Source organism: Heloderma suspectum, chromosome 3 (genome assembly GCF_057233095.1).
Source record: "Heloderma suspectum isolate Gila_16-S chromosome 3, 16-S_ref, whole genome shotgun sequence".
Classification (NCBI taxonomy): Eukaryota; Metazoa; Chordata; class Lepidosauria; order Squamata; family Helodermatidae; genus Heloderma; species Heloderma suspectum.
Window position 1 is genome coordinate 216,049,081 of NC_139460.1, and position 22,640 is coordinate 216,071,720.

A 22,640-nucleotide genomic window follows, 5' to 3' on the forward strand; every position below is an offset into this window, starting at 1 on the left:
CCTACCACTCTGCACCACACAAGGCTAACCTTCTGCTATAAAGTGCTCAAGTGTAGTTTCTACTAAGCTAAAACAATGGTGGTAGAATTTGCAGGGTTAACAACGAAGTAAGGAGCAGAGGCAGGAGCTTCATATCCAGAGTCATGGGAGTGATCACAAGGGTCAGCCTATGGCAGCAGAACTGACTTTTGTATGTGAGACACCCTACTTGTTTAGAGGCGACGTGCTGTTTGCTTGTCCATTTGAGATACACGTCCAAAAGGAAATGGACACATGCAAGCATTTTATTCTCTTGAGAACTAAATGACACAACGCGATACAGATTGTCGGATTTCACTTTTTTTAGTTTTTGTTTCAAGGATGGCTCTCTTTGTCTTTCTCCTGGATTCTTCACAGCTTCAGTAGAAGCCCAGTTAGGGAGTCCAGTGTAGGGCAAAAGGTTACATTACATAGTCTTGTCTCTAGCTCTTGCTCCTAATCCTGGTATTTTTAAGATCTTGAGAGGATTGTAAAGTCTCTCTCAGTCTGGGATTGAAGATGTTCTAAATTTATTGGTGCCTGGGCTGCTTTCCTCATTGTATTTCTAAATGTAAATGGCTTCACTGTACTTGTCCAGAGCATGACAAAGTAACCTGCTTCTCTTAACATACAGCAACAACCTGGTGTTTTGTATATTCAGAAGTCCAGTAGTTTTCCTTTCCTCACAAAATAGCCATAAACAAGATAATGCTAATATGAACTGCTCCTTTCCTTCCCTGCAGAATTCAGTACCCGTTCTGTACACTGATTATTTTAAATGTTCCGTCAAGTAGTAGTTGACGCAAAGTAGTTGACACAAAGAGTTGGGGTTCTGTCATAAATATCTCATTGTGACTTTAATACAGTCACCGATGGGTTGGAGAATTTACAATATATATATGGCTCCAAGAAATGCAGGCGCCCGTGATGGCTGAAAAAGTCATTTGAATCATGCCTGCATCATTTTGGGGCATTTTTAAGTCTTAAAAACAAACAACATTGTTTTTTCTTCTAAAGGAAGAAGCGGTGTCATTGTCCCCCGTCCCCCCGGAAGTATGCTATTGATCACGCTGAAGCTAGTTTACATTTGTAACATTGTTCTGGTGGTGCATTTTTACCCCACTCTAGCCATAGAAACTCTCAGATTGGCTTACAAATATCAACAGTAAGGTGATCCCTTCCCACAGGTGTACAGTCTAAAAGAATGACACAGAAGGAAAAGGGGGGGGGGAGCAAAGCGAGCTCATGTACCAGTTCTTAAAGGTACAGTTCTTACAATGACCAGATGGGGTGGAAACAGTTCATATTGCCTGATGAAATGGTGTTCTACGTGGCAGTTGAGGCAGCTGGTCTTGCGGCACAGGTGATAGAATAATCCTGTTTGTCTGGTTTACATCATGATAGAATGGCTGCCACTGTATTAGGAAACATAACACATTTGAAATCTGTTGGGCTAATTTTCTGAGATATATCGGCTGGACTTGTGTGGCGGTTGTAAGATAGAAAATATGTGGGCTGTGTTTAGCTACTAGGGCTACAATCTATACCCACTTACCTGAGAGTAAGCCCCATCAAGTTCAGTGGGACTTACATCTGTGTAGACATGTATAAGATTGTGCTGTAAGGCTCGTTTGGGTGGCTCAAAGGTCTCATCAAAACTCTAGCTTTTAGGGGGGGGAAATTGGAAGTGTGGTGGCCAGTTTCTCTGATCCTCCATGCTAAGTAGGTTGCCCATTCTGCCTTAGCTTCCAGTTATTAGATGAATAATATTATCCTTTCATCTGTGAACACTGCATATTCTTAGAAGGAATTCTTAGGGACTGTACCGGGGTAGCCACATTATGCCAGTGTGGCTACTGGCATAGCTATAGAAGTAGATGAACAATCATTCCAGTCCTATGTTTACTCAGGAGCAAGTTTCACTAAGTTCAGTGGGACATAGTCCCACAACAGCCTCCCCAAGTTGTTGGGTATAGTGGGTGGGCAACTTTCAGAGGTCCGGGGGATGCTTTCCGCCACCCCGGACTCCCATCATAAGTTGCAGTTCTACTGTGCCACCAATCTGGCAGCACAGTGCCCCCCCCCCCCCCCCCGGCAGTTTGCTGATAAATTTTGGTGGCAAACTGCAATGGAGTATTGGGACAAATTTAGCTTGACAACAAGCTAAATTTGTCCTTTCTGAGGCTCTGTAGCAGTTTGCTGCCAAAATTCACTGAGAGGGTAGATCACTCAGGATAGGAAAAGCAGTGGGGTATTTGTGGGGGTGGGGAGAGATTGGGGACTGAAAACAGTATATATGGAGACTTTGTCTCATGATTACTCTGGTCACTCTTAGACTATGCTGACTATTCTCTGACTCCTTTTTTCAACTTCGGGGTGAAATTTGCTACATAGTTACTACTGTGTAAATGCAGATTTAAAAAAAAAAATCACCGACTTGTACTCACAAATGGAAACAAAATGCTAATATGGTAGTGCTCCTTAAGCTTTTAGCCCTGCATTTTATTATGTGCTTGCAACTGTAAACGCGTTCACAATGTAAGTTTCCACAAATTAGGTGCTTAATGTTCATTTTTGTTTTTTAGAAAGAAGCCGCCAGGTTCTGTTAGAGGTTGAAAAAGCTCTCTATTCTAGTCCTCTTCTCAGAGACAGTCATCCCCACTCCACCCGCCCCCCTGCCCCCCCAGATCAACTCATGAAAACATTATAGTTTACATTCCTTTATTACTGTTTTTGTGGGAGGCGCGAGGGAAACATACTTGGATATTGAGTGCTTTGCTACTTCCACGTAACATTCTGTTATCCAGGCAGTTATCAAAGGATAACCATTATCTGCTATGTTAAGAAAATTATAAATCAAAGGCAAGAAGGAGGAGAGCCCTCAAGGAAGAGCACCCTGAAAATTAATAAACTACATAAGTTCATTATATAAACATTCACCTCTAGTTTGACAATGACATGGTATATATGATGTGATATAAATCTTTCTGATTTCTTATTTTTTTTCAGGATGTGTTCAACATGGTTGTGGAAATACCTCGATGGACCAATGCGAAGATGGAGGTAATTTCTTGATGTGAATAGAAAGCTTGTAGTTCTTGGTTTGGCTGCCTGCATCTCTTGTTAAAATCAGTTTATCAAACGTGAAATTGGCTGGCAAATTGGTGGTGTAAAAAACTGGTGACTGTTCTAAAGCTGCAGTGTTATACACACTTACTTGGGAGCAAGTCTCATTGAACTCTGAGGTTTTGTGCTTCCTGTCAATCTGGATATTTTACTATGGAAATAGGAATAGAAGCACCTGTAAGGAAAATATCCTAGGACTGGTTCGTTTTTAAGTTCTTCTTTGACTACTAAACTAGGTGAATTCTGTTTCAGATTGCAACCAAGGATCCTCTAAACCCAATTAAGCAAGATGTGAAGAAAGGAAAGCTACGCTACGTTGCTAATGTATTTCCCCACAAGGGATATATATGGAATTATGGTGCTATTCCACAGGTATTTTAATATATATCTTTTTTAATGAGTCCTAGTAACAACAAAAAACAAGAAACACTAATGAGGGGAAATTGTTACCACTGCATGCACAACTGTTGGCAAAAGCCTCAGGAGAAAAGTGTGACTGCCCTGTATATTGTAAACAAGCAACCTGTTCATAGAACACAACTCACATAATACCAGGGTTCTCTTAAACTACATAGAGGCCTCTAAAAGCCAGTGCAGGTTGAAGTGAGTACTGAATGAATATTGAGTGAAATTCTGGAATGCCATATTTCTAGAACACTAGATAGCTCTCCTCAAAAGAGGAGAGGGAGAACTTGTCTCGGAAGCTGTGCCATAGTACAGATTTGTTATTGTAGCACAAACATTTATATTGTAGTCATTAAGGGTACAATCTTATGCATGTTTAGAGAGAAAAAGGTCCTGGAACTCTCAGCATGCCCCACCTGAATTTAGCTAATTCAGATCTAAGGCATGGGGTCTGTTTGGCATTAATCAATCTTTTTCATCACTGCTTTTTTCTGGTTTCTCTGATCCTCTATTTTCTATGGGGAAGGATAATGAGAAAGAGGCTGATAACATGCTGTCAGGCATTTCCTCCTCATCAGTTGGAATTGTGATTACTGTTCTTGCACCTCTTTATTAGGCTTTAAACCTGTCTCTTAACATGAGTTCCCTTTAACAACAGAACTGCCTCAAAGTTGCTTTGCCCAAGTAAATCTTCTCTTGATATTGAGGATTTTTTTTATCACCCGTGTACTTTCAAGCTGGCAGCCCTTCCAGCTGAACTGAATTTGTCAGTATAGGAACAAACATATGCTATTGCATCAAATGTAAAATGCTCTGGAGATGTCTCTTTACCAGGTTTTTAATAACCTGCTGTGACCTGGAAGGAAGCTAGGTCAGTTTCTATTAAAGGAGCCCTAAATTGTAGCTTCTGTCTGGCAAGTGTTATTATCACATCCATATTTCTGTGTAAGAGAGAGCTCTCTCTTAAAGACACATATGTCTGAGACTTTTGGATGCATTCATGTGAACATGTTTTGGTTTATGCACCAAATCTGATTAATTTCATTAATAGCCCTAGCATTTCCATACTGGATTCATATACAGAAAAATCCTGTGCTTCATGTGTTTGGAAAAGCGTTGACAAAATTGCCTGATAACAAATGCCATAGAACTAGCTAGAAAAAGGAGGCTTTCTTCTTGGATTCTTTCACAGTTCTTTTCCTTCTGTCAGTAAAGACATTGCAACTGCCAGCCACTCTGTGGTGGCTATCAATAGACAAAGGGCAGTTTTGAGGCTGCTTACAGAATATTTCAAGGGGGGAAAAGTTAAATGTGAAATTGTACATCCTAAGTAAGTAGTTCAGTGCCACAACGACAGGGCAGGATATATATTATAGTGGGGCTGTGACTCAGTGGCAGAGCACCTGCTTGGCATACAGAAGGTCTCAGGTTCAGTCCCTGGCATCTCCAGGTAAGGCTAGAAAGAATCCTGCTTGAAAACCTGGAAAGCCACTGCCAGTCAATGTTGACAGTACTGGGCTAGATGGACCAAGGTCTGACTCAGTGTACAGCTTCCTTTGTTCCTATAGGGAACATAGCTTCCTATGTTCCTCTATCAAATGTTTTAAAAGTACGTGTGGTCTCTCTCTTTTTTCTTTTAGACGTGGGAAGATCCGGCACATAAAGATCAAAATACTGGCTGTTGTGGAGATAATGATCCAATTGATGTTTGTGAAATTGGAAACAAGGTAAGCAAAGTATTCTTTGAGATAGAGGTGGTGTGTTTGTTATCAGGCTCTGTGCCACTTCACTGATACATATCAGTATGTCTTGTGGAACTGTGGGTAGTATCCAGTGTTAGCCCTATGTAGAGTAAACCCATTGAAATAAATGGGACTTCACTTAGTCATGACTAACTTGTGTCTCATTCATTTCAGTGGGTCTACTCTATATAGGAATAACATGGGATATTACCCTGGGCTTTTCAACTAGCTGCCACTGTAAACTTTATCATAAGGCAGTATAATTAACTACCATGATAAGGTTACAGTGAGTATAAAACCAGTGTGGGTAATTTGTTCTACATATAGTGTCATACTGGAAATGTGTTAAGAAATGTAGAACTTGTCATAGTGTACGTATTAGCATAATGTGATTCAACATAATTTGCATAACACATTTGAGATGGATGGCCTTGTTGCAGAAACAGCTAGGGAGTCCTATGGCTTCATAAAGACTTAAGAGATGTATTGTGTCACAAGCTTTAATGGATTACTGAGTCAGATGCAGAAAGCCTTATCCTTAGCTGGAAAATATACCAGCTGTACAGAGAGAAGATCAGGAAACAGTGGGGCTAAAAGGCCATGAAATATAAAGGTTTGCCACACTTCTATGTACAGCCTAAGTACTATGTTGAGAGCATAGTATTTAAGCCTGGCAAATGCCAAGACAAATTATTGTCTTGAAACTGTTATCCCCAAATCAGCTCGAGAGTTTGATACAATGCAATAGAAAGCCTCACTGTTTTTAGCTGTCATGATATCTATCTCCATGTTCTCAGTCTATCTACAAACTTTTGCACACGTACATTCTAAAGTCTGCATGTGTACAGGTTACATACTTATAAAACATAAAAGCTGAACTTCTTTCTACAAATGTCTTGGGTGCTGTATACTGGTTATCTCATGTTGCTGAGCAGGCGCTGCACACCTGAGAGATACTACTTTCAATTTGAGTTATTCAGGCTTAGAAATAGTTGTACATTCTTGGATCTTACTAATGAAGTAAATTACTCAAAACAGGTGTGCAGCAGAGGAGAAATAATTCAAGTGAAAGTTCTGGGCACACTGGCATTGATTGATGAGGGTGAAACGGATTGGAAGATCATTGTAATCAATATTGAAGACCCTGAAGCTGCTGATTTTAACAGTGAGTAACATTGAAGTGAGGAGGTTTGTGCCTTCATGTCTTGCCTTTTCCTTGCTTTAAATTCCCAGCGTGGAAGGGTGCAGTTGATGCAGTGCGAGGCTGACACAACGCTATTTGTGCCGTTAGAACAGCATATTTCCACAACATATGGCAGGCTGTTAGTGGACCTTTAGCACAGGGATGCACAACCTTTTCGCCCCTGAGGGTAGGGATGTACGAAAGTCACTTACCTTTTCGAAGGGTGAGATTGATGGTGGGGGGGAGGCGCTCCATCCCTCCCCCCGAAATTCGCTCTGGCTGGCTCTGCTCTGTGGAGATTCCGCGGAGCTGCCGGCCAGGGCTGCCCGCAGCCGGACATCTGGCCACTGGGCAGCCGCCGCCATTTGCATCCCTGTATTTTGGTGTGATAGGCTATGTAAATATTTACGTAGGCTATTACGACAAAAAAAAAAAAAGGAACGCATATGGCATAGGGGCCATAGGTGCCGCCATTTGCGTTCCCTTAGTTTTGCCGTGATAGGCTACATAAATACTTACGTAACCTACCATGGCTTCCACAGGGACACAAATGGCATCCCTGCGTTAGCCGTGATAGGCTACGTAAGTATTTACGTAGCCTATCATGGCTACATGGAAGAAGCGAATGGCGGCTGCAGACGCGGCCACCATTCGCATGTCAGCGCGGACGGCAGCAGGTAGGTGCTCCGTTCCAGGCCCATTTCGCAGGGTGGGGGGGTGGGAGGTTTTTGTTCCACCACGGATTTCAGGGGGCCAAATGCACTGGCATTAGGCCTCACCGAGATCCGTGGTGGAATTCTCTGACATCCCTACCTGAGGGCCACTTTTGGTGTCAGATGCGAAGCCAGGAGTTGCATGTGTGTGTGCTTGTGTGCATACTCTTCCCCCAATGTGCGTCTGCCCTACACACATTCTCCAGTCTTTCCCAGCCCCCACTGATCAGCCGGAATTCTTGATGTTCAGCTGGAATCTGGCTTCCTGTAACTTGAGCCCATTATTCCATGTCCTGCACTCTGGGATGATCAAGAAGAGATCCTGGCTTTCCTCTCTGTGACAACCTTTCAAGTACTTGAAGAGCGCTATCCTATCTCCCCTCAGTCTTCTCTTCTCAAGGCTAAACATGCCCAGTTCTTTCAGTCTCTCCTCGTAGGGCTTTGTTTCCAGTCCCCTGATCATCTTTGTTGCCCTCCTCTGAATCTTTTCCAGTTTGTCTGCATCGTTCTTAAAGTGTGGTGCCTGGAACTGAACACAGTACTCCAGATGAGGCCCAACCAGTGCTGAGTAGATGGGAACTAGTACTTCCTGGGATTTGGAAGCTATACTTCTATTAATGCAGCCCAAAATAGCATTTGCCTGTTTTGCAGCCACATCACATTGTTGGCTCATATTCAGCTCGTGATCTAGAACAATTCCAAGATCCTTCTCGTTTGTAGTATTGTTGATCCAAGTATCTACTGTTTTGTAACTGTTTACTTTCTTTTTGGTTTTTTACAAGCGGCTCTAGGATCCACTTTCACAGAGCTTTTAGGGTTCCTGTCATAGAAGCCTTATTTCTAAAGCATCTTCCTGGAAACTCTATAATTCCTGTTGTAGAAGTCTCATTCCTAGAGCATTCTCCAGGGGAAAAAAATAGCAGTTTGCAATTTCAAAGGGATGGAGGTGAGCTGCAGATGACTGGCAGCTGGGGGCCAACTGTGGCTCATGGGCAACAGGTTGTGCAACCTTGCTTTAGCAGGACATTGTCATTGCTGCCATACACATCTTATGAGGGAGTGATAATGCACATGCATTCTAAAATCTGCGCCTGTACAGGTTGCATGCTTATAAAACACCAAAGCTGAGCTTCTTTCCTCAAATGTCTTGGGTGCTGTATATTGGTTGTCTCTGGTTTAGGCAAAATAGTAGTTCAGTCATGTTGCTGAGCAGTCAAGCAGCTGCTGCAGACCTGAGAGATACTACTTTCAAGTGATAATCCCCCTTGTCCTGAAGTAAATGTTAATTGCATGCATCAAGTTAAGTCTTCAGTGAAGCAAATTTTGTATGATCCACTTCGTTTAGATCAGGGAGAACTTGGATTTTTGGTGATGGTGCAGGCAAGAGGCAGATGTTCTTGTGATTAAAATTGTTGGGGTTGTGTAATGCCCAAAATAGAGCAGTGGATTTTTTTGCTTGTTGAAGCAAGTGCAAGCATGGGTAGGATCCTATACGCCTGACCACTAGTGCAACTGACTGCCAGCGCAGTGAGAAATAGCGGTTTCAGAAACATCCAGAAACAAGCATTGGCCCTCATTTCTGTGGTTATTTTTTGGAACTGCTAGTTCCTGTTGTGTGAGTGGTCAGTTCTGCTTGTGCAAGAGAACCAGCAGTATGGGATAATGCCCATAGCACTGAAACTTTTCTACTTAGAGTTGGCTTATATCTTGGAGACCAATCACAAAGAGGAGGATGTTGACCCTTCTAGAAGGAAATGGGATCTCAGGCTAGGTCCTAAAGGGTGGTGAGAGCTGTGGAAGCCTCCATGCTCTCAGTTACGAGAACTGTCAGGTCTGGGTGTTTGCTTGTGCTTGTCAGGGTGGATACTGAGCCCATAGAGCCCCAGAGTAGTTCTCATTCTGAGGAGGACCAACCACCCATGGGAGAGGAGCTCGCTCATCTCTCACAGGCACAGCGGCAGGGAGAGATTCCTCCTGTCTGCATTCCTGAGAGAGATAGTGACCCTGGCAATGAGAGAGCGGGGGATGGGATCGGATCTTGCTGGACGCTCGGCGGAGATGGAGGGACCGGCGCCTGATGGAGGGCACCGAGAGGCGGCGCTCTGCCCGCTTGGCACTAAAACAATGGTCACGTCCCGGGGATCCCCGGGTAAGAGGGAGGACCTCTCCATAGCCCATAAATTCAGAGTTTTCCCCTTCAAACCGGGACCAGCTGCCTTACCTGGAGCTTAGGCTACTCTGCTAACTACCCCAGTGGGTTTCCTTGCTTAGTCGCTGGTGATTAGCATCTGAAAGAGTCATTAAGTTGTAAAGGAATAAAGCCTTGGAAAGAATCCCTTTTGTCTGTGTCGTGAGTTGGCTATTGGAGGGGACTTAAAGAAGCAGCTAGGGGGCTCCTGACAGTGCTCAGCCTAGTGCTGAATGGATGGATAATTCAATATTTTCACTGGATGGATAATTCAATATCCTTCACTCTTTGGTTCTTATCAGTTGTTAATGAAATGTTTAGGATTGTATGTGGGTGGTGTTCTTAAATTAGCATCTTTATGGTATCTGGGCTGATCTCTAGTGGGATTGTCAAGCTAGCCCTTGCAACACTAGGAAAGTTAAGAACAACAAGACATTAGGTAAGTTGTAAATTTTAGCCGCTATCCAGAGTAATGAAGTGCATATGCCAGCAATAACTTCTATACCTCTTGGTTCTTGTATGTATCAAGTTCTGTAGATCCTCTACAAACGTTTTATCCATGTTTATTGGGAGCTACTGAAGAAGAAATGGATGTGGTGGCAGGGTGAGGGGTAAAGCCTGCTCTTGGACCTGGGACGCATGCTCTCCCACTTAAATTTGTTAGTATTGCTGGTAGCAAAAACTCTGACTAGATTCTTAATGCTTCTTTAAAATGTAAGATATTGATGATGTCAGGAAGATTAAGCCTGGATACCTGGAAGCTACAGTAGACTGGTTTAGAAGATACAAGGTACCTGATGGGAAACCAGAAAACCAATTTGCGTTCAATGGAGAATTTAAAGATAAGGTATGTATACATATCAGCTTATATCTGCTAGTCTTTTTGATGCCGCTTACCCTTTCACACTAATAAAAATGACATACCCTAAAAGGATTGAAAGCATAGAGTAAGGGCCAGAAATATTGGAACAAGGATAACTGTTTTGGCAGTTGGCCTCTGTACACCACCACATTGAAGTTGAAAGGAAACACACCCAAATGGGAGCGAAGTCAGGACTTTCAGCTGTAATTCAAGGGGTTTGACAAAAGTGGGGCACTACCCATTCAGGAAGTACAGCCAGTGGCATTGCACACACACCCATCGTTGGTGGCTCATAAGTAATGGAATGAATGGCTGACAAGCAGCTGCATGGCGAGGTGTGGCCTGTTTCCTGGGTACCAATCAAGCAGATAAAAGGCCTGGAGGTGGTTCTGAGTGTTACATTTGCATTTGGTGGCTGTTCACTGGAACTCCCAACATGAGGTCCAAAGTGGTGTCCATGTGAGTGAAGGAGGCCATCATTAGGCTGAGGAAACTAGACTTAGAAGTCTTAGAAAAAGAAGGACGTAACTGGGAAGCTCAGCAACAGCAAAAGGCCTGGAAGACCACAGAAGACACCTAAAGTGGATGACCGCAGAATTCTGCTCATGGTGAAGAGGAACCCTTTCACAACATCTAGCCAGGTCAAGAATGCTCTTGAGGAGGTAGGCATGTCATTGTCAACATCTACAGTCAAGAGACAGCTTTATGAATGTAAATACAGAGGCTTCACAATGAGGTGCAAACCACTGGTAATGCTCAAGAACAGAAAGGCCAGATTAGCCTTTGCCAGCAAACACCTAAAAAAGCTTGCCCAGTTCTGGAATAAGATTCTTTGGACTGATGAGGCCAAGATTAACTTGTACCAGAATGGTGGGAAGAGAAAAGTATGGAGAAGGAAAGGAACAGCTCATGATCCAAAGCATACCACATCATCTGTCAAACATGGTGGAGGCAGTGTTATGGCATGGGCATGGATGGCTGCCAATGGAACCGGGCCACTGGTGTTTATTGATGACCTGACTGCTGATAAAAGCAGCAGGATGGATTCTGAAGTGTATAGGGCTATACTGTCTGCTCAGATTGAGCGGAATGCTGCCAAACTGATAGGATGCCACTTCATACTGCAGATGGATAATGACCCAAAACATACAGCAAAAGCTACCCAAGAGTTTCTCAAGGCAAAGAAGTGGGATGTTTTTCAATGGCCAAGTCAGTCACCTGATCTCAACCCAATAGAGCATGCTTTTCACTTCCTGAAGACAAGACTGAAGGCAGAAAGACCCACAAACAAGCAGCAGCTGAAGGCAGCTGCAGTAAAGGCCTGGCAAAGCATCTCGAGGGAGGAAACTTAGCATTTGGTCATGTCCATGGGTTCCAGAGTTCTGGCAGTCATTGACTGCAAAGGATTTTCATCCAGGTATTAAAGGTGATAGGGGCCGCGGTGGCTTAGTGGTTAAGATGCTGAACTGCAGACTGGAAGGTCGGCAGGTCAGCAGTTCGAGACCCGAGTGCTGCGTGACAGAGTGAGCTCCCGTCTTCAGTCCCAGCTTCTGCCAACCTAGCAGTTCGAAAGCAAGACATTGCAAGTAGATAAATAGGTACCGCCTCGGCGGAAAGGTAACAGCGTTCCGTGCACCTCGGTGTTCAGTCATGCCGGCCACATGACCACGGAAGCGTCTTCAGACAGCGCTGGCTCTTCGGCTTAGAAACGGGGATGAGCACCGCACCCTAGAGTTGGACACGACTGGTTGGGGACACCTTTACCTTTTTATTAAAGGTGATCCTTAAGTTTGAAATGATGTTGGTTTGTTCCATTACTTATGAGCCACCAACGATGGGTGTGTGTGTATGCCACTGGCTCTGCTTCCTGAATGGTTAGTGCCCCACTTTTGTCAAACCCCTTGAATTACAGCTGAAAGTCCTGACTTCGCTCCTATCTGGGTGTGTTTCCTTTCAACTTCAGTGTGGTGGTATACAGAGGCCAACTGCCAAAATTATTTTAAATAATTATTTAAAATTATTAAAAACAAATTATCCTTGTTCCAATATTTCTGGCCCTGACTGTAAATGGTATGTCTGCACCAAGTCCTTTTCCCAATCATTGACCATAGCAAAGCAAGACATGGGTAAATGATAGGAAACGCTTGAGGTACTTAAGGTAAAAGTTCTGCTAAAATCTCGTTTCTCATACTAGCTACTTCTAACTGAGTGAGTTTGGTCTATAATTTTAGCTGCAACTGCTTTTTTCTGATATTGTCACATGTTTTTATTTTATATTTTAAATTGTCATACATTTTTACTGCAAACCTCCTCAAGACTGCCTGTGACCCTGAAAGGCAGTATATGATTACCTAAACGAAATGCTTCTTGCCTGTGCTCTTGCTCGTGTGGAAATTAATCAGTGGGTGGACACAACATTGCTGGCCGTCCATCCCTTCAAAAACAATGGCCCTTGTTAAAAATTAGCTGCCAAACAGGAGCGTGTGTAGTCCCAAGTCAACATTTGATATAATCAATTTTTGATCAGTTCTTTCTGCACAAGCCTCTAAGCCAAAGAGGATGAAGCGTATATATAGAGAAACTAGCAGATAATACTGCAATATGGTGGACAAACTGAAATGAGACAAAATAGATGCTTGTGCAGGTAAAGCGTGGGTTTTCTTAGACTACTAGAGAAACACGTGTTGTATTAAACTAAGGCATTATTCTGTCACAGCAGTGGACAATAGGCATTGAACTTGTGTCCCTTTTTTAATCATAGGAGTTTGCAACTGATGTTATAAAAAGCACCCATAATTTCTGGAAGTCTCTAGTGAATAGAAGAACAGAGGGAGGAGACATTTGCTGGTAAGTTACTACTGTTCTGCTTACAATATTGGGCTCTAAGAGATGGAATCCAATGAGAGGAATACAAGTCTTGCTCACGCTATGTAGTATACTGTTGCTGTAGCATCTGTATGTCAGTGTTATGGTTATATTTTTCAAGATGTCCATATTAAATAAGAACACTGGAGAAAACCTGGCTACTCTTATAACTTGAACTTTTTCTTCTAGCACAAATACAACTTTGGCAGACAGTCCTCTCTGTTGTGATCAAACATCTGCTGCAGTTACTGTGACAGCGGTAAGCAGACCTGGTTAACTTTTATGCCCCTGATGTGTTGGGACACCATTTCAGTTGGCAGGGCAGTGCATATTCTGCGCAAAGGTAGAAAAGCCACCAAATGTGATATTAGGTGCAGAATTGAGCATCTTTTCACCTATTTTTTCCCTTAAGTTCTAGCTCTTCATGGCTGTGTGGGTGGGCAGTAAAAATGTCTGGTGAAATCTCTGAAACCCAAGCAAGGTTCAGAATTTCTACTGGTCCAGAAGTGGCCTTTCTTTGCCCTGCATAGCTCATTATCCCTCCCCATGACAAGCATAATCAGAATGTGAAACAAAGTACATATCAAAATTAAGCAGACTTGCGTATAATTTATAGAGTGCAAAGTTCAGTTTCTTGTGTCTGTGTATGTATGTATATGGGGTCGGGGGGAGAGCACAAGCATGCATGCATGCATAGGGTGCGCACAGCCCTAAATTGTAGGACTGTTGTCCTGAGATGGTGGCTCATTTTGCACTTGAGGGAGACTATCAAAGCTGGAAAGATGTGAGACTGGTATAGCCCATATCTATTACTGTTTCAGGTCCAACCTTAGTATGTATTTGAGCAACACCACTTTATTGACACCACAGGTAGAAGTGTGGGTTATTTTAATCTTCTAAATCCATGATTAATAAACTATGATGAGTTTCCCTAAGGAGGTTCATGCAAGGAGAGGCACGTTTTCCCTTCCAAGTTTTTCTAATATGCCCTTTCTAATTTTTGAACTGACAGCTAGGGCAGACTACTCTGTCTCGCATGTCTCCCACATAGTTCTGCTACCCCTTCTTTCTTCCTCAACTATCCCTTGTGTAAAACAAGCACTGTAAAATCTCTTTTCCCCCTTTCTCTGTTAACCTGAGGAAATGCAAGCTTTTTCTTTCTAATATAGAATCGTAGAATAGTAGGGTTGGAAGGGGCCTACAAGGCCATTGAGTCCAACCCCCTGCACAGTGCAGGAATCCAAGTCAGAGCACCCCCGACAGGTGGCTGTCCAGCCTCGTCTTGAATGCCTCCAGTGAGGGAGAGCCCACTACCTCCCTAGGTAACTGGTTCCATTGTCATATTGCTCTAACAGTCAGGAAGTTTTCCCTGATGTTCAGCTGGAATCTGGCTTCCTGTAACTTGAGCCCATTATTCCGTGTCCTGCACTCTGAGATGATGGAGAAGAGATCCTGGCCTTCCTCTCTGTGACAACCTGTCATATATAGGGAGTAATGTTTGGACAATGAACATAAACTTGTATTCTAATAAACTTGGTTAAATGGGTACAAAATATCTCACTGATTCTGCTTAGGACTGGTTTGCAACAATCCCAGAATACTTTTTCTGATTAGTATTTGAAACACAGGGAAAAAACACCACTTGCACAACAGGAACTAGCAGTTCCAAAAAAAAAAACCACACAAAAAACCAACCCTTGGAATACTCGGAATTGGTTCCAGGACACATTCAAGTAGGGATAGCTGTGTAGCATACAAAAAACTAAATTTAATTGCTTGTCTATGTTTATTGCAAAACCTTCAGATGTTGAAGCCAGAGAAACGATCTATGGGGTTTCCGGTTTAACAGTATTTTTTATTTAATACTGTCTGTTTCAGGCACCTACCTGTGGGGATGCTAATCCAATACCAACTGAAGGTAAGCCTCCTTAATTCAGAGGGAATTAGAGAAGCTTTTGTATGTTTTGTTGGGATGGTGGAAGATGCATAAGTTGACAGATTCCATTCTGCATCTTAACATGTATGATACTGACTTAAATTTTAATCTTGTATGTTATAGAGCTCAATTTTGTTTGCAAGACTAGCTTAGATCAGGGATAGACAATTGTTCAACATTAGAGTTCCTGCACTTTCAAGAACAAAAAGACATGTGGCATCTTACGGATTAACAAATTCATTGTGGTGTGATGTGTTTGTGAACTAGAGTCCACTTCATCTGATGCAAGACTCTTGGTTTTTGCTGCAACAGCTTAACATGGCTACCCCTCTGGAAACAGTATTTTTAACAGTAGTATACAAATTCTGGCAAGGGCAGCTTGTCCCTTTACAGGGCTCTTAAGTGTTTCAAAAACTGCCTCCAAGTTTCCTTCATCTAAGCATCTGTTAAAGCCCCAACATTAATATTTCTCGTTCCCTGGTTTGTGATCCAGTGACTGAGGGATGCTTTCCAAGTTACTTTTCTCTTCATGTTCTTAATATGCATGAAGGGAATTACCTGCACAGTGTCAAAGGTATGCCTTTCCAATGTACGAATGATCAGATGTAAGTTCAGGATATGAGCCAGGCAAATGTTCCAGAAGCTGTTCTAGAAAATGCCTGTTACTTGTCCACCTGTAGAAGTGCAAGGGACACAAGTCTTTGGCTGCTGTGTCACTGCTTCTGCACACTCCATGTTAAGAACAAAAGCAGGAATAAATTAAATGGGACTTGGCTCTGAATAACTGGGTTTTATGAAATCATGTTATGGTGGCTTGCAATGCCTTATAAAGTATCTCACTGAAATATATAATCTGTTTCCTTTCTCCATCCCCTTGCCTTCAAACCCAGTGGACAAGTGGTTCTACTGCCCGTAAAAGTGACTTGAAGCTGGATGTTGCAGTAGTTCCTGTCATATCACCATGAAACACTTGTGCAGAACTAGATGAACTGAGAACTTCAGTTTCAAGAATAATACTATTTTTAAATAAATAAATGGCTGCTTATCATATAACAGATTGTGCATACCTACTAATAATGTGTGCTCGGACTTTGTATGATCCTGATATATTTTGAACTGTTCTTATGTAAAATACCAGCTTAGCAGTCTTCAAATATACTTACACATCATGGCACTCAGCTTGCATATGCAAATTGTGTATAGATACTCATACAAAAAATTATTTTTTGCCAAAATTAATTCTAAGGCTTTTGTCTCCATGTTCTCGGTTTTAAAATCCAAATGTTAAGATAAACCTGCCTACTAGAAGGTTGGGGGCAGGGGCGATGCAGCATCTGTACCTGTGCCACATTTCATCTTTAAATTCTTTGTCACTTAAAAGGAAAAATGAGTTTCATTATGATTAGAGATGATGGAAAAATCTGCAAAAGAACCAATAAGTTTGGATTTTTATGAATTTGACCTACGGACTCCACAGCAGACTGACTTTTCCCCCGTCAGGTGGATTCCACGGACTTCTTTGTCGTAGAATTTTTTTCAAAAACCCAGCCAAAAATGCTCATTTCCCCCCATAGGCTAAAGTGTGAAAATGCGCATTTGGGGGATTTGCATTTTTGCACATGCAAATTTGCACAAATGTTGAAACTAAAAAAATCCAATTCTGCCAATGGACAATAGAACAAAAGGCACCTGACAGCCTGGAAAACACTGACGGAATGGATTTTACACAATCTGTACATCCCTAATTACAGTAGAGCTAAGATAAAAAATACAGTACAGAGTCTGGGAGCCATCAGCTTGACTACTGCAGTGCTTGGTCAGTGGCAGTGCCATTGATAACTGTGTGGGACAGGCCTGCATAAGCTGCTTGCAGTGGCTGCCCTGGCACTACCCACCACTTTTGATAGACAGGCTGCCTGCCTGTGTTGGAGGCACATGCTAAGCCCAGTTCCTGACCCATGTACCTGGCTCTATTCTGCTGCCATCTGAATTATAGTGGTCTTGATGTGCATGCATGGAGAGTTGGGTCAGTGTAATTCAGATGGTGACATCAAGTCCAGGGCAGACAGGTAAGAGTGCTGCTTAGTGCTGCCAGGTCACCCCACTCCCACAGGTAGGAATGGCACAGCTGGGCAGAGCTCCTGGCCTGTATCCCTCTACTTAGCCAACATGGTCCCCCCTGTAGGCTTATGAGAAATTACCAGAGTATGCCATGAGCTGGTGCTAGGCATGATTTGAGAGCTTCCGTTAATATAAAATTATAGTTGAGATAAGACTAAAATGATGCACAGCTTTGAACTCCAGTAACAAATTGGAAAAAGCCACAGTTAAATGGCAGACACTGAAAACAGCTCTACTCGGACTTTTCTGTGGTGGAACTACTAATTTGCCTGGTATTGACTGTCTGGAGTATTGACTGTTCAGTCTGATATTGGAAGTGCCAATTAGACTGCACTGGGCCTACGACCCCTTTACCAAATGAGGCAGCCTACTTGCTGGTAGTGATGAGTTTCTGGAAGCACTGCATATTAACTGCTCCAGCATTCGCATTGACTCACATCATTTTTCAAGCATAATTGAAGGTGCTCCATTTAATCTGCAGTAAATGAAGTACCTCACCACTATGTGATGTTAAAATATATCCTAGACTTGGCTACATAAAAGCTTTTATCTAAAGCTGTAGGTAACACTCTTTTAGAAATCTTTATTTCATTAACTTGATTGGCAGAGTACTATTCCATATAGGAATGCATTTGTGTAGCCAAGAATAAGACACAAAGCTTCCCTCAAGACAGCAGTAGTACACTTTTTTGGGCTAATCCCTTTATTGCACTAGAGACTTGGATATTTCAGTAATAAGGTGGATGGTGAAGTTTAACTGGTTTATTCTCTTGGATCATAATGCATACTTAGCTGGGAAAGCAGAGAGCCCTCTTACCAAGAAGCATAAGTGTCTTTTTGGTTGACAGTTATAACAATCTGTAGGAGTGTTTTCAAAGAATCCAAGTGACTAGTAAGGTACATGCTTCTCAAGTACTCCTGCCTGACCCCAATCTTTAAATCATTCCTTATTTTAGAACCCCTACCTTCCACTGTCTTGTACCAGTAGAACCCATGTTATGCCGCTGTTCATGTTTATTGAATAATAGCATCTGCCACCTTGGTTTTCATTGTTGGAAGGAATATTCAGCATACCTTATTTCGAAATATACCTCACTATGGAGATTTCTATCCCTGCACGTTCAGCGAACACTCTTTTCAAAGTTTTCTATACTTGCCTACTCCCTCACTTAAAGGTTTTTGTGTTCTGTTTGAAATCAAGAGGTATTACACCACCTGTGAGAAAATGTAGGTAACTGAAGCCGGGTGTTTGCTTGTTATATTTATATCCTGCTTTTTTTCCTGCAAGGAACTTGAGATAGTTTACATAATCCTCTTCTCCATTTTCTCCTCACAACAACTCTGAAGTAAGTTATGAAGTAAGTTAAGTAAGTTAACTCTGTAAATTAACAGAGATGACTTAGTGGATAAAGTAGCAGTTACAGGAATTCTGGGGGAAAGCGACCATGTTGCACTTGAGTTCTTGGTTCTAAGGGAAGCAAGAGCCAAGTGTAGACAAATGCGTACCCTGGATTTTAGGAAAGCTGATTTTAATAAATTCAGAACAATGATCAGTAAGGTCCCATGGCAAGCGATGCTAGCGAGAAAAGGAGTCCAAGATGGGTGGGAGCTTTTAAAAAAGGAAATTCTCAAGGCACAATCACAAACAATTCCAACAAGAAGAAAAGGTGGAAGACAACAGAAGAAGCCAATGTGGCTTCACAAAAAGCTTAGGGATGACCTGAAAACAAAAAAAGACACACATAGGAAGTGGAAAGAAAGCCAAGTAATAAAGGAAGAGTACAGGCAGGTAGCACAGAATTGCAGGGATGGCGTCAGGAAGGCTAAAGCTGAGAATGAGCTGAGGGTAGGGAGGGATGCTAAAAGCAACAAAAAGGCTTTCTTCAGCTACGCGCATAGTAAAATGCAGAGGAAAGAAATGGTTGTTCAGCTATTAAATAAGGATGACAAAATAATAACAGATGACAAAGAAAAGGCAGAGATGCTCAATTCCTACTTTGGCTCAGCCTTCTCCCAAAAGAGGGTCTATGACCCCCCTGGCTGAGGTGAAGTACAGGCTGAAGGGGCAGGATTGCAGCTTGAGATTGATTGGCATATGGTCAAGGAACACCTAATTACTTTGAATGAGTTCAAATCTCCAGGGCCAGATGAACTGCATCCTAGAGTAATAAAGGAACTGGCAGAAGAACTCTCAGAACCACTGTCTATTCTCTTTGAGAAATCAGAGGATGGGGGAAGTGCCAGATGACTGGAGGAGGGCTAATGTCCCTATCTTCAAAAAGGGTAAAAAGGAGGAACCTGGGAACTACAGACCAGTCAGTCTGATACCAATCCCTGGGAAAATTCTGGAGCAGATGATAAAGCAATCTATCTGGAAGCACCTTGAAAACAATGCAGTGATGACTCGAAGTCAACATGGATTTGTCAAAAACAAGTCCTGCCAGACAAATCTGATCTCATTTTTTGATCAAGTAACCTCCCCTGTGGACTGTGGGAATGCTGTAGACATCATATGCCTTGACTTCAGCAAAGCTTTCGACAAAGTGCCCCATGATATCCTGATGAGCAAACTAGCTCAAAGTGGGCTAGATGAAACAAGGATCCAGTGGATCCACAGTTGGCTACAGAATCGGACTCAAAGAGTGCTTCTCAATGGGACCTTCTCAAACTGGGGAGAGGTAACGAGTGGGGTACCACAGGGCTCAGTCCTGGGCCCAGTGCTCTTCAACATTTTTATTAATGGCTTGGAGGAGGTGGTGCAGGGAATGCTGATCAGATTTGCAGATGACACAAAATTGGGTGGGATAGCTAATACTTTGGAAGACAAACAAAATTCAAAGTGATCTGGATAGACTGGAGCGCTGGGGAGAAAACAACAGAATGACATTTAATAGGGATAAATGCCAAGTTCTGCACCTAGGAAAAAAATGAAATGCATAGTTACAAGATGGGGGATACGTGGCTCAACCACACTACACGCGAGAAGGATCTTGGAAGTGTTGTAGATCACAAGCTGAATATGAGCCAACAATGTGATGTGGCTGCAAAAAAGGCAAATGCTCTTTTGGGCTGCATTAATAGAAGCATCGCTTCCAAATCCCGGGAAGTACTAGTTCCCCTCTACTCAGCACTGGTTAGGCCTCATCTGGAGTACTGTGTCCAGTTCTGGGCACCACATTTTAAGAAGGATGCAGACAAACTGGAGAGGGTTCAGAGGAGGGCAACAAAGATGATCAGGGGACTGGAAACCAAGCCCTATGAAGAGAGACTGAAAGAACTGGGCATGTTTAGCCTTGAGAAGAGAAGACTGAGGGGAGATATGATAGCACTCTTCAAGTACTTGAAAGGTTGTCACAAAGAGGAAGGCCAGAATGCAGGACACGGAATAATGGGCTCAAGTTACAGGAAGCCAGATGCCGGCTGAACATCAGGAAAAACTTCCTGACTGTTAGAGCAATACAACAATGGAACCAATTACCTAGGGAGGTGGTGGGCTCTCCCACACTGCAGGCATTCAAGACAAGGCTGGACAGCCATCTGTCAGGGATGCTCTGACTTGGATTCCTGCATTGAGCAGGGGGTTGGACTCGATGGCCTTGTAGGCCCCTTCCGGCCCTGCTATTCTATGATTCTATGAAGTTAGGCTGAGAATCAGTGATTGGCTTAAAGTCACCCAGTGAGCTTCGTGGCCAAGTGGGGACTAGAACCCAGATCTCCCCAGTGTAATACTCTAACCACTGTGCCACATCCTACTACTTTACCTTGATTTTTAAAAGACTCAGTTCAGGTATAGCCTATGACAAAAGCCTACTTACTTAATTCTTTAAACCAGCCATACCAGCCTGGTGCCCTCCATATATTGACTACAATTCCCATTGGTGGTGCTGGCTGGGGCTAATGGGAGTTGTAGTCCAAAACATGGTGGTTGGGGAATGGCTGCTTTAAGCTCTCCATCATGATGTCTTCTCAGCCAATCTACTGACAGAAGAAACTTAAACTGACTTTAGAAATGATTTTTTTCCTTGCAGGGAATGTGTGGGTTATCTGTTAAAAAAGATAGGTACAATAGCTTTAGAAGTGCTTTTCTTTCTCACATGCAAGAGCACCTTGGCTGACATTGCAGCATAGGCCTCAGACCACCATTCCAGCCAAGCCTGCCTGAGAGCTCTTGTACATAAAAAAAAAAGCTACATCCAGCAAAGTGTACACTTGTTCTAAGAATTACCTCACTTTCTACACCACACCAAAACTGGCAAGTGATGCATTCCAGAGTAAACTGTGTTCATGGCATACCTGTGGAATTCCCCCTTTGGTAAGCTAGTGCTTTGATACTAAAACACTTCTCATTAAGGGCTAAATTACATGAACGTTATGATCTGGTTGTGCCTTGCTGTGATTCTGCTGCATTGAATTTGTTATGTGAGCTTGACACGTATTCAAGCACAGGTCCCTATGCCTTCCCAGACATTGGCTGAATCAGGACCACTTCCAGACATCCCAATCCATAGCTAAGATCAACACATATGTACTTTATCCCTTAAAAAATATAGTTGTGTACACCATCCAACTATAATTATGATACTCAAGCATACTAGGCATTAGTTTTGGTTAAAAGGAAGCAGATTGAACAAGTTCCAGCACAACAAGGAAAGGATAAAAATACATAGTAACCAACCAAAAATATTTAAACATTTAAGGTACAATGAGGGTGCTTTGCTATTCAGTATTCCATGGCCTGCCCATACAGGTCCTGCTGTTCGTTGATATTGGCTTAAGAACAGAAGTGATATCTGATGTATGGCCTGATCAGAAATGTCAAATTTCCAGAAATTTGGAAGCCATAGGAGGGAATGGTATTTCCCTTCTGAGAGGAAAATGGAAATTGTGGGAAATACTTCCCAAATTAATGCTTACTGATGAAAACTAAACATTTTACTGCTTTACCAACATTACCTGCACCATTACTAACTTAGCATATTAAATTGTACTGTTTTACATAGTTATACAATTTTCAGGGCAATTTTATTTAAATATTCTTAGTGCACCTTTAAGGGCAATCCACCTTCCATGGTGGCTTATATAAAAGAATCCTATGTGTGTTTACTCAGAAGTAAGCCCCCCTCTGTTTAGTGGACCTTACTTCCAGGTAAGCGCCAATAGGATTGAAGCCTCAAAAGTACAAATGCTTTAGTTTTTTGTACAAGCAAAATTGCAAATATACCCAATACTAAGGAGAGAGTTGTAAACACAATACTATCTAAGCATATGTAGCTAGGTTCTTGCCATCTGGTAAAAGCAGGGGGTGGGGTGGGGTGAAAATAGAAATGAGCAAATTTGGTACCAAACAAAATAAAATTTTATTTAGTCATTATCTCATCTACTCACAATATTAAAAATCAGCATATCAGATAGGTACTTAAGTTTCATAATACCACTGAAAATAATGCATTCTTCAGTAGCATATTCCTGTCATACTACACA

The 22,640-nt window shown here is 42.4% G+C and overlaps 1 protein-coding gene across 2 annotated transcripts in view; it reads left to right on the plus strand.

The window, feature by feature from the left end:
- PPA1 (inorganic pyrophosphatase 1) overlaps window positions 1-18,387 on the plus strand; it is a 30,494-nt gene extending 12,107 nt beyond the window's left edge. For both annotated transcript variants that reach the window (XM_084845570.1, XM_084845571.1), the window contains 9 exons: window positions 3,028-3,081; window positions 3,397-3,516; window positions 5,190-5,276; window positions 6,330-6,456; window positions 10,095-10,222; window positions 12,999-13,084; window positions 13,292-13,361; window positions 14,981-15,020; window positions 15,929-18,387. In XM_084845570.1, coding sequence (XP_084701696.1) covers window positions 3,028-3,081; window positions 3,397-3,516; window positions 5,190-5,276; window positions 6,330-6,456; window positions 10,095-10,222; window positions 12,999-13,084; window positions 13,292-13,361; window positions 14,981-15,020; window positions 15,929-15,954 — 738 coding nt within the window. In that variant the 3' untranslated portion in view covers window positions 15,955-18,387. The remainder of the gene's footprint in view (window positions 1-3,027; window positions 3,082-3,396; window positions 3,517-5,189; window positions 5,277-6,329; window positions 6,457-10,094; window positions 10,223-12,998; window positions 13,085-13,291; window positions 13,362-14,980; window positions 15,021-15,928) is intronic.
- Window positions 18,388-22,640: the final 4,253 nt, after the last annotated feature.